Genomic DNA, 12,294 nt, shown 5'->3' on the forward strand with positions numbered 1-12,294 from the left:
GATGCCAGTGGAGGCCCCCTGGGGACACTCAGCCTCCGCATTTCACTCCAGACTCTGCTGTGTTTTTCAAGCTTTCTGTGCTCCCTGGGAGGCAGAACTGACAGTCCAGTTTATCCCTGAGCATCAGATTCAGTACATACACACCAATGATGTGCTGCCTGCTGGAATAATGTGACTGGAAACTCAAGCGTCCAATTGATCAAAATATTAAATCATGGGAAACTGATTTGTAGGTGTTCTTTTGATTAATAAACCTTGTTGCCTAAGCCTACTTAGTAAGCAACCTTGTACAGTACATGACAGCTAATTAACACAAATTGAAGGGTGTGCAGAAAAAGAGTCACAAAGACGGTAGCGTGTAATGAAGGTGTGAACAAACGGATAAAATGTTTTCAAACTCACCTACTTTTTTTACTTCCATGTGAAAACTAACAAACAGGCATTACATGCACACATGTAGCGTTTATAATGCAAAGCATGACGCATCCAGCGACTTCTCCCAGCAGATCTAATTATGGCCCACAGAATGAATGTACCTTCACCCATGAACCCAGTTATCTGCTCTGTAGTTGGTGTTAGGAGGAAAGCCGCTAATGAACAAAGCTGCTAGCAGGTGTATTGTTTTCCTGTATGCATACAAACCTTTTCCATTTATATTAATTTAAACTTTAAGAGGCCACCACATTAAAGCTTCAGAAAACTGTGTCTTGAAGGGTTTTTGGCACGCGGATAGTGGGGAGAAGACAGAATGCTGGCAGCCTGCTAAAGCTCAGCACCCTGGAGTGAAGTACACTTGCAACAATGATGTATGGCCATGAAGAAGTGATGAACCATCTGCGCTCTGGGGGTGTTTTTGTGTCAAGGGCTGAATCTGAGATGTGTAAAACCCTTTAGAAGTTTTAAAATCTGCCAGTAAAGACACAAACAGCCTGTCTATGCAACAGCCAAAGTCGTTTTTATTCCAGCATGAAACAGATCTCACACAATATTAACACCCATTGTCAGTTAAATAAAAAAGGATATAAAACAAACATAGAAAAATGCAATACAAGATCTCTTCATTTTTGATCATTCTGGCCTTTAGCTGCAAAGGCTTTGATTCAATTTGTGATGCGAAAAAGTCTACGCTGTTCTAGACCGGGAGTAAAGCCGTTATTTGAAATGTACGATGCTCACAATAGAAAGGGAAAGAGCTTTACCCTGATGAAGATGTTCTGGGAGAGAAGCCCCAAAATCAATATGTGCTCTGTGGGGAAAATGAAGAGAAAATGATCTTATTTCTTACCAGCTGCAACCACGTAGAAATATGTTGTAAAGGTCAGCCAAGCCGCTTTAGGCTAAGTGTTTTTTTATTCATTCAAAAAACGGGAGTTACTCCACTACAAGTCAATAAGATTTTGTGACTGATACATCTTTTGTGTCTGTGCTGTAGTGACAATCCCCACTGTGCCGTGATAGAAAACATCCTCCGCAGATTTCTTATCAAACAGCCAGCAGTATGTTTTATTAGACCATCCCACCAGTATGCTGGAGACATCCCCCAATTTAAAAGGTTTCTTACTATTAATGAAAAGCTTGTCGACTTTACTCCAATTGTAATCTGCCAGGAGTAGCAGTGCCAAATTGCTGCAAATGGTCTGCTTTGGGGACAAATGAGATGTATATTTGGTCAAGTAATGCACTCTACTTGTTTGACAGATTGGTGGAAAAATGATCAAATAGGTGCTAAAACAAAAAGTGAGATAATTTACCTTAAGCTTAAATTGGTGATAGTGTTGATTGCATGATAAATACATCTGGAAAGTATTAATCAAATAAGATAAATTAACAAAATGTAAATAAATATATGACAAAACAAACGACGGACTGTATTTAATGCATTTGGATGGCGTGCTGATGGGACGGTAAGGCCTGTGTTTTTTGTTTTTTGTTTTTTTTCAGCGCATGTGTGATTCTTCTTCATGTGTCAGCTCCGTACAGTCACGTCTAAAATGCTGACGGGATCCAGGGTGTGGCTGTCAGACACCGCTGCAGCAGACGCAGGCTTCAGCTAGATCGAGCTCTGCGTCTTGATAAAAGCTGTCCTCTCGCACTGACCGTCCACTTCCTCGCTGTCTGATTCAGACTCGTAGGTGATCATGTCCTCATCGCCCCACACAGTGGGGATCCCCTTGTAGGAAATCCGTGCCTTCCTCTCCTGTCCTTGGCCAAAGCCAAAACCAAAGCCTACCCGTACCCCCCTCGTCTCTGAATACACAGAGGGCAGTTTGGTCCTCCAGCCCAAAGAGGTCCCACCTGAGCGCATCTGCAGCAAGAGGAAGACCCCGACGAAGGCGGCGAGGATGAAGGCACAGCAGAGCACGGCCACAATGGTAGGCAGCTGAGTGGACTTAACTACGCTGATCCCTGGAGGTTCCTCATCTTCTCTGCTGTTGTCTGCTGCTGCTGGGACCCCCCCTTCTGCCTCAGCTCCATCACCCTGGAGTCCTCCAGCTAGAGGGGATTTGCGCTGGACCTGGTTCTGGTGTAGGCAGGAGGTAAGGACCAGGTGGCTGTGAGGTGGGCAGGACATGCAGTCTGTAGGCCCAGTGCCAGAGCAGGTGAGGCACGCGGGGTTACAGGGCAGGCAGGCTTGGACTGAGGACAAGTCCACCCAGTTCTCCAGGGAAAGATTGAGGAGCTGCGGCCCAGAGGTGAAGCCAGGTGGACACAACTTGACACAACCCTGGAGGAAGAGGGAGAAGCCGGGGCTGCACTCTGGATGGGAGGAGGGAGATGAAAACATGAGGGAGTTTCAGTCTCCTCCAATCCAACAAACACAATAAAAATCTACAGATACCCACATCCACAAATAAAAAAAATATTTTATCGGCAAGAGTTACAATGTTTGTCATTTAGGGCTGGATTTTGTCTGCAGATTATTTTCTCCACTAAATGATTCATTGTTTGATCTATACAAGGTCAGGAAACTGAAAGAAAATAACAAAAATAAAATAAAATAAAACCAACTAATGATTGTCACTGAGTCTTGATTTAAAAAAAAAAGACTTAAAGGGTCAACTGGTTATCGATTAATCGACAAATGGTTAATCTTTTAATATCTAATGTAATTTGTTTTTTTATTAGAGAGGAAGTTCAGACATAGTTCTGAGACACAAAGTATTAAAAATATTAACTGCCAAATTATAAATTACTAAAAAACAGAGAGTAAATATTAATTTATATATATATATATATATTACTATAGATAATATTTGTCAAGGATAAATTTATTGATCCCACAGTGGGGAAAATTCATTGCTATAGAAGCTCAAAAAATAATGATATAGAAAAAACAAATGTATACAACAATAAAATTAAAAACTAAATCTAATAAAAATATTTATAATAATTATTTCAAAATGACAAAGCTCTTTCCAGGAACCTTCCTGTTCTTTCACAGGAACACTGGCTACTTGGCACCTGTAAATTAACACATTACCAATAACTCATTAAATGCAGATTTTTACTTCATTTTTGAGGAGTGAAATAATCAAGAAGAAAGCGTCTGAAAGCTTTGGAGCAGAATGAACTCTGCATACTCATCTGCCTTTCAATAAGGGAGTCATCCTCCTCACCAGTTGTTTACAACTAAGCACCTCTTTGCATTGATGCAGTATCAATCTCCCCTGCTAGTCCTCCATACGTCCCCCTCTGATTCAAACTAATATGACATATGGTGATGTGCATATTTATGGCGTGTGTAAACATATGCATGGGTGGCTTGTAAATGAGCAATGTGAATTCACAACGTCCACCTCTTGCAAGTTGATATAGCCGACACAGTCTGATTCGTCTGTGTTGTAATGACTGTGCACCAGCAACAATACAAATGAGCCCATTCAGCTTAAGAGGCTCCTGTTTTATTAAATTAGGATCTCACCGATACAGATCTGCTGGGCATCAAAGGTCTTGCAGCTGTTGTTGGACGGCCGAGGGAAGTCAGATGATGAGGGGTTAACAACACTGGGTCCGGTACCCCACAGGATAAGAGTGAACTGACTCATCACACCTGAAATAGAGAGAGAGGAACGATGTGGAAGAGAATAAAAATGTAACACTTTTCGGAGGAGGGAACTGGCTGAGAAACTTGAGAAAGATGATATGGGGGTGGAAGGAAAGGAAATAAGTGATGTGAGTGGACCAACCACCAGCACTAGAGGAGGATCAACACCAGCAGAGTGAGAGACGCGTTCCTATCTCATTTCCCCGGCTGCTCAGAAGAAACAAAGCCCACTGGAAAACTCAAGGACTTAACGAGTTAACTCTTACAGACTATGCTGCATTTTGGCTTTTGAATGAAAATGAAAACCCATAGATGGAAAAAGAAAAAAAAAAAATCTTAAGATGCTGAAGTTTTGATAATCAAAAGGCTGCCAACAACTTTTTAGCAGAGGAATCTCTCTCTACCCAGCTGCTGTTTTAATCCGGTTGTGGTTTTGAGAGCCTCTTCCCCTGGTACCAGCAAAGGGAATCACTACAAAGGGATCGGGATTGAGAGAGGGGAATTGAGGAGAGGCTATTTAGAAAAGCATGAAAATGAAAAAGCCTTGAAGGGCTGATGAGGGGACAGTGATCGCTGGCATAAATGTGGGTCTGATGTCACCAGACCGAACAATGAATGAAGATGAGTGTAGTTACCATAGTCACGTCCATTAGCTGCAACGTTCTCTATTTCCAGGGTCCATTCCCCCTGAGGATCCTCATCCCATGAGTGGGTGGTCATAAAAGCCCAGTCGTTGAATCCCTCTGAGGAGAAGTCATTTGGCCTGGATGAAAAGGAGAGAGACAGCGTTTTGTATAATTTTTCTTCTGCTTTAGCATGCAGAACATATCTTTCAGAGAGACAGAGAGAGAGAGAGCAGAGAGTATACTTGAGGGAGAATCCACGCACAATTAAAATTGAGGTTTGTTTGTCTGGCAGAGAGAAAGGGAGAATTATATATGAGGGTTTGGCTGCTAGTGTGTATAGTCTTGCTGTTTTACAGTACCTGGGGAACAGCAGGGTGGAACGTGTGCCCAGTGGACTGATGAGATGAACGGCCAATTTTCCTCTCTGATTGTGGGAGAGAGTGAGGCGAGCCTGAACGTGTTCCAGGGAGCTGACATACTCGGGTCGTCCCCAGCAGGCGTCCACGCTCTTGCTGAACACCAGCTTGTTCCCGATGTCTCTGCAGGTATGACAAGTGGAGGGGAGAGTGGTTAATGTTGTGTGGCTTCAGAGATGGACACAGACAATAGCGGCGTGAGATGAATCCATACAACCATTCCAGCTCCGAAAACGGTGACATCTATCAGACTGAGCGGGATGATAGAGCGGTGTGTGCTCATAATATTACAAACACAAAGAGCTGAAGATCACCCTTCTAACCTCGGTTCTGCCAGCATGGTGTGAACACACTGGCGCTGTGGCCTCACTGTAGTCCAATTCTGGGCTACAGCAACCATAGCACCTGCATCCAGGAGCCCATAACCATACGAATGACTCACTGGGGAAAAAAAAAGATGGAGGGATAAACAGAGAATGGGAGGTTTGTGGGGATGAGACACAGAGAGAAAGTCAAACAACAATCAATTCTTTATAGAAATAACCACAGCATTATATTTGTGTCTCAATCCTGAACAAACAGTCATACATGTCATTGATTAAAAGAATCAAATAAAAAGGCTGTGACCTTGTTTAAGTTCAGTTTAAAAACTACAGCAGTTCAGCAGGAGAACAAGCAACCAATTAGAAATGACCTACTCCATTTTTTTTTTTGATTAGCTGAAATTATGGCACACTGTAATGCTTTGTCAGGTTAAATGAGATTGCAGGGAGAAATGTTGGGAGAGAGCAAATGAGCAAAACAGAGTGAGAGAGGTTATTATTATCTCTCTTTGTGCATAATAGCAAAGAAGCAAATACACTTACTGAGGAACAGAATAGATTTTTGCTCTCTCAAATTGAATTTCTCTTTGCCTGACGATTTTCTCTACAAACACAATACATGTGCTTGCAAAAAAAATATTTTTCTGTACTCAAAATACCCTGTCGTTTGCTCAGGATTGAAGCGCAAGTGTAACGCTGTGTAGTACCATCTGTGCTTGATATGGATTATTGATCGTACCTCTGCGTCCCACTCCATTGGTCTTCCAGTCTCCGGCGCTGAGGTGTCTCGGTTGTGACGTTCTCACCACTAAGTGCTGCATGTCCCTCCAGGTCAGGTTCATACTGCAGAGACACAAGGGAGGAGAACAGTAGGACCGGTTTGAAGGTGTTATTTTTTGGACATAATGAGCACAGTCGCTGACCCCAACTGTCTGACAATACAGCAAAGGAATGCGAGGAGCTACGGGAGATGGAAAAGGTCAGGAGGCTGTAGACACACCTGAAATATAACACAGCTGAGCATTTACAGCCATACATGTCTAAAATATTATACTGAGGCATAGAGGGAGCCTGGGGGGGGGGGGGGGGGGTCAGTCAACCATAACAAAAGTACGGGTTTACATTATGGTTTCAATGCTGGCGTAAAATATCAGTATTAATAAGCTATTGTGCTGAAAGGTCAGAGAACACAGTAAAACAGTGAATACAGTACCGCGGAGGACTGTGTCTAGACCTCACTGTAATGATGGTTTCTAATGAGGTCTGGGATTTTGGGATAATTCACCTTCCACCCACTGAAAGTTTTTTTTTCCTTTTTGAAATATAGATTTATTAAGAGGCACAGCAGAGAACCAGCAGATGAGCAGCCTTTGAGTCACCAACTTCCGCGCAGGTTAAGATAATCAAACCATGAATCACAGCGTTCACTGAGAGCAGCGCCGCAGCGGTCGGAAATAGGAACACAGAATTGCACTGTGGCGCATCGCCTCCGCCGCTCTCCGCATCAGCATTCACATCTCGCGTCCTCTCATGTGTTATTAATGGACAAGATCCCCCATCCACTCAATGTCACCTCAGCGAAGAGTGAAAGAGAGGGGGGGGGGAAATAATAAAATAATAAAACACCAGAAAGCCATAACACTCTGCCTATTAAATGATTCCATCTCTGTGAATTCCGGTGTGGCCCCAGTACGATAAACTAGCTACCCTGTTATTACTGCTGCTCGTCGGGAGGGTGTGGAGGGAACTCTGTGTGTGTGTGTGTGTGTGTGTGTGTGTGTGGGGTGGGGTGGGGCAGGGTGGGGGTTGCTAACTGAGAAATACTGATTGTAGTTTGGTGTTGAAAGAAAGAGATAGTTTAGTCTGGTTGTAAAGCTTAGCTCTGTCACTTGCTTCCCTTCTCTCTTCATATCAGAGGTGACAGCAAGGAGATAAATGGTGTATACCTGGACTGAAACTGGCCAGTGAGGTAATAATGGATGTGATTTGACACCTGTCAGCTAATCGCTACTGTGGAAACGAGGAGAATTATGCAGAGTAGGAGACCGCTGACAGATAAGAGGACTTAACATGCACGAGATATGACTAAAGATAAGACCATAATGGAACACATTAGAGCTGCTGACAGAAACTTGGATTCTGTTACCTGGAGTACTGAGTGAATGAGAATGAGAGACTTTTCCCTAGTTTAAAATCTTTCCACCGGCCCTACAGGTATTCAGATGTCTGTGTGGGCTGGATCTGCTGTTTTGTCTTGCTAATTAACTGATTATCAAAAGCTTAATTTGCTGAGGAAAGACTTTCTGGGCTGGGATTTAGGCCAAAGCCGACTCCCAGACGCAAATGTGCACTTCCAGACAGGAGTGCACGCACGTACACACACACACGTGCATCTCCTGCGAGCCTGCAGTGCTGCATCTCAAATGAAGTTTACAGTAAAATTAAATATTTAAAGCACTTTGTTTACTTTGTTGATTTTCTACTGTACTTGCTACAAAATAGCTCTATGGTTACAGGGGGAGGATGTGTTATTCGTACTCACTTAGCCTCCAGAGCCAGAGCGATGATCCCAGCAGCCAGCGGGGCCGAAGCGGACGTCCCTGTGTGAGAGTCTGTGCATTTTTGCCTCAGGTCTGTGGTCACCTTGGAGACAGCAGCACAGAGAAGTAGAGACAGTTAATATGACACATTGAGTTTCCACTTTAGTATAAGTGAATGTCACGGTGAGAGAAGTTGAGTGTTATACAGGGGAGCTCTGCCTGCAACAGTTGGAGACGGGGAAGAGGGGAAGAGGGGAGGAGGAGGAGGAAGAGGAGGAGGAGGAGGAGGAAGAAGAGGAGGAGGTGGAGGAGGAGGACGGAACCAGCAGGTGGGTTCAGTCACAGGTCTGTGGATTGCTGCCAAAGGGTCACAGCCAGGACTGCGAATGTCAGCCAAATCAGTGCAGCCAACTCTGGTGGTGATGGGTTGAAGTATGTTAGCACACCAGGTATACCTCTGCTTTCAATCTGTGCCGGTGCCAGAAAGCTAATGAGGCCTGTCTGGGTCACGATGGGGACACGTCAGAAATGACAAGACGCCAAAGGGCAAGGCGAGCTGTGAAGGTTAAGGACAGATTCTTGGTTTGCCACATTGTGCCTGACAGATTGTGGTGCTAATGATGCACTATTATCTGTGGGAGGATGTCGTTGTGTCAGAGGAGTAAACAAAAGGGCAGTTCTCCACACAAACCGACTGTTAGATTAGAAGTGGGAACAAGAATATAAAACACTAATAATGTATTTATTGTTTTAATCTATTATGTGAAATGTACAATACGGAGAAGCTATGCACAGTTTGAACATGTCCACAAAACCTCATACTGTACTGTGATTATCACATTGTGTTAAGCACAATGCCTCAAGGGTCAGTCAGTGAATTTTGTATTTTTAGCCCCATTGCAGCATTCTGTTTATGTTCTTCCTTGTTGGGAAAACAAGAGAAGGTGAAGAACAACAAAGGGTGTAGACAAGGCCGTCATTCTTAGTTGCAAATGCTTTAAATAATACTTGTTTTTCTCTGCCTCTAGCTGCAAAAATCTATACTCAACAAATAATAGGTGACCACATATGTCCAATGGATGAGCTATTTGTGAGTCCAAATCACATTTATTGTATAAAGTCTGCTTTGCTTGGCATTTGAGAGTCTAAACAGAAATCTACCAAACACAAAAATACCAATTTCAGAAGAGACCAAAATGGTATGAATCAAGTAATATGACAAATGACAGCCTCTGACTGCGAAAGCAACAATACAAAGTGACTACTATGGTATATTTTAAATTGACTTCAATTTCACCCATTTGATGAGTTGTGTTTGCTTGCCTGCAGCGAGCCTCTGGTGTATTTTAGACGGAATAGTAGATTTAGGCTTGTTTTATGTTATTCTTTGTCCCTCAGGCGAATCTTTCTTCAGCTGACAAGCAGCTTGAAGGAAGCATGTGGCATTTCTCACTGTTTGTCATCTTTGCTCACTGTATGTTACACATCAAGCACTCTGATTCTGACAGTTAGATGCCTATTTTGGATTTTAAAAGAGTCAAAATTCTTGTGTGTGTGTGTACACTTGAAAAGGGTTCATTTTGAATGTAGCAGCATCAGCTTTTGGCTGACTGATGCAGCGTATGAGATGTACAGTTATTTTTGCAATCTTGAATTTACAGTGTGTGTATTGTTTGAAGTATAAAATCAATCATACACAGTCTGAGGTGTTCAAAGTGTGTGAGAGAGTGTGTGTAGTGTGTACACCCACTATCTGTTTCTCCCCCGGGTTTCCAGAGCTGAAGGTGGTAGCGAGGGTAGAGGAGCAGGGCTCACTGTACCAGGGTACGTTGCCGGACTGCGTGGTGCTGCTGATGGACAGGGTGTAAATGCTGTTGGTGTAGCCGTCACAGTTACAGCTGTCCTGCTCCCTACCACCATTTCCTGAGGCCCAAACAAAAATAGAGCCTAGTCCGCTGCGTCCCTGTAGTGAAACAACCAACACACACATGATCACACACTTGTAATCCACTGACATTCACAGAATAGGTTAAAAGAGAACGACAGAGCATGAGAGAGAGACTAACAAGAGCTGGTTGAAGTGTGAAAAACTGCCTTTGACAAAGACATGCCTCTCACTGCTTAAATGCCTTGTCACTTTCATAAGTTCTTGCAGAAACTGTGAACTGCTGTAGGCACAATTCTTATTAATACATCATAATGTCAGGCGACTTATTGCGTCAGAACATCAAATAACAAACAGAAGAAATGTAATTATAAAATCTACTCAAGCAGAATACAATTTAGGGGCGCTGATAGATGACAACATAATAACTGGCAGTGAGATTGTATTGCCACGATATTACATATAGTATGTGACACACACATTTAATCCCATTGTGTTGGTGTTGCCAATATGAGGCTAACAATCTTGGGAGTGAGGGAGTGAGGGGTTGAGGTGGTGGTGGTGGTGGTGGTGGGGGGGGGACGTTGAGATTCAGATTAAAATTTGACTTAACATTTTAGTGAAGTAATAAAGTGTGTCATTTGTTGGCTCAGGAAAATGTCTAAGATTAGATCATTCCTTTCCTTCCAAGACACTCAAACCCTTTTTCATGCCTGTGTCTCCAGCCGATTAGATTACTGTAACTCTTTATTGGCTGGAATTCTGCAGAAATCAATGGACCGCCTTCAGCTTGTACGAACACCCCTCAAAGGTTGTAGAAATTGAGTACAAATTTTCTCAATTTTGGCCTCCTCGTGCCAGGTATGTATGACCTTCACAACAGATTTTTTACTGTTTATTTTTAAAGCACAGGATGGTCTGGCCTCTTTCTACAATGCTCACCGTCTTTCTTTCAATATGTAGCTGATGTTACCCTGAGGTCTGCTGAACAGTTGCTGCTGACTGTCCCCAAGGCCGGGCTGGAGACAGAGACAGAGGGCAGCAGGGCATCTGCTGTCAGGACGCCATAACTCAGGAATAGCCTCTGGGCAGGGAGCAACCTCAGTGTCCTTTTATTAAAGTTTTACTTTTAAAAATTGCCTTTAATTAGAGCCTGAGTGTGAAGAACCTATTGTTTTTGTAGAGATCATTATTATTATTATTATCTGTTGCCATTGCATTTTTGAAAGGCTTGAGATACACAAATCATTACAATTTGTGAGGCGCAAGAGGTGAACGAAAATGAAACATGGCACATGCATCAGAAGTGGTGTAACTTGATATCTAATATGGGTCTTGTGGTGGGTTGTGGCAAAATGGCTTATGGTCGCCCCCTCAAAAATGTCAAAGTCAAAGCCCTCACTTTTAAATTTGATGTAGATGTGTGAAATGAAGTAAGCTGATGCAACATCTCCAGACTTAAAAAAAAGCCTCCTGGAGCCAACAAGATGTCAGCCATTCTGAATTTATGTTGCATTTTTTTTTTGCAAAGTGAAGCCATTGACAGGCATTGCACTTTAACAATTAACCCAAGTAACTTCAAATTTGGTAGGTGACATCTCAAGACCTTTGTGATGTTAAATTGCAAATTTTTTCGTGTTTTCATGAAACACCCATGACGTAATTAAACAGGTAGCTGTTTTAACTCCACTTTACATTTTTGAATCTGCCCCAAATGTGTCATACTCGGTAAGAGTCTGGACCTGAACACGTCTACATGTCAATACTGAAGCATAGTCATAGTGCCACCTACTGGCAACAGGAAGTCACCCTTATGTGACAAATATCAAGTGATTTACATGATATTTAGCAACATGGCGTATAATTAATGGGTGTCCTTTATATCAATGTCGGTTGCTCTCTGATAAACATAATGCTGAATTAATATTTCACTTATATTTCACTCATATAGTATTGTCTATGGGCATCAGGAGGTAAGGCCTAAATGATGAAATCAAATACAGTTTCGCACACAGGAAATAATATTGTGTATAAAAACTGATAATGTTGACAATTGAGAGCTGTGTCAATTTTTCCGGTAGTGACACCATGGCTGCCCATCCCTCCCTCATATATGCGAGGTGAGGGGGCCTGCTCATCGCTGCTTGTAGATTTAATTAGTTTAAATTTTGCTGTCATGTTTTATTACGTTTTTTTCTTGTTAACATATTCAGCAAGTGTTTTTCTTCTGGGTTAGACACCATTAGGAGTTCAACCTCAAACTGTGCAGGTTATGTCCACATACAGTAAGTACCTGAAACATACCCTGAAATATTCATTCAAATCAGCCACTAGGGGGCGCTACACATAAAAAATGGGCATGGGGTAAGACAAATCAGACTGTAAATCAGAATTTGTTTGTTCAATCATTACATAACATGGACAGGATAGGTTTCATTACAATTTGAACGGTGTGTTGC

The 12,294-nt window shown here is 42.6% G+C and overlaps 1 protein-coding gene across 2 annotated transcripts in view; it reads right to left on the reverse strand.

Annotated features, from left to right (window-relative positions):
• Positions 1-847: 847 nt before the first annotated feature.
• The window catches only part of furinb (furin (paired basic amino acid cleaving enzyme) b), an 86,305-nt gene continuing 74,858 nt past the window's right edge, over positions 848-12,294 (reverse strand). For both annotated transcript variants that reach the window (XM_053318680.1, XM_053318681.1), the window contains exons 9-16: positions 9,701-9,913; positions 7,953-8,053; positions 6,150-6,253; positions 5,411-5,528; positions 5,031-5,210; positions 4,681-4,808; positions 3,923-4,051; positions 848-2,757 (exon numbers count right to left, since the gene is read on the reverse strand). In XM_053318680.1, coding sequence (XP_053174655.1) covers positions 2,051-2,757; positions 3,923-4,051; positions 4,681-4,808; positions 5,031-5,210; positions 5,411-5,528; positions 6,150-6,253; positions 7,953-8,053; positions 9,701-9,913 — 1,680 coding nt within the window. In that variant the 3' untranslated portion in view covers positions 848-2,050. The remainder of the gene's footprint in view (positions 2,758-3,922; positions 4,052-4,680; positions 4,809-5,030; positions 5,211-5,410; positions 5,529-6,149; positions 6,254-7,952; positions 8,054-9,700; positions 9,914-12,294) is intronic.

This window comes from Scomber japonicus, chromosome 5 (assembly GCF_027409825.1).
Source record: "Scomber japonicus isolate fScoJap1 chromosome 5, fScoJap1.pri, whole genome shotgun sequence".
NCBI lineage: Eukaryota > Metazoa > Chordata > Actinopteri > Scombriformes > Scombridae > Scomber > Scomber japonicus.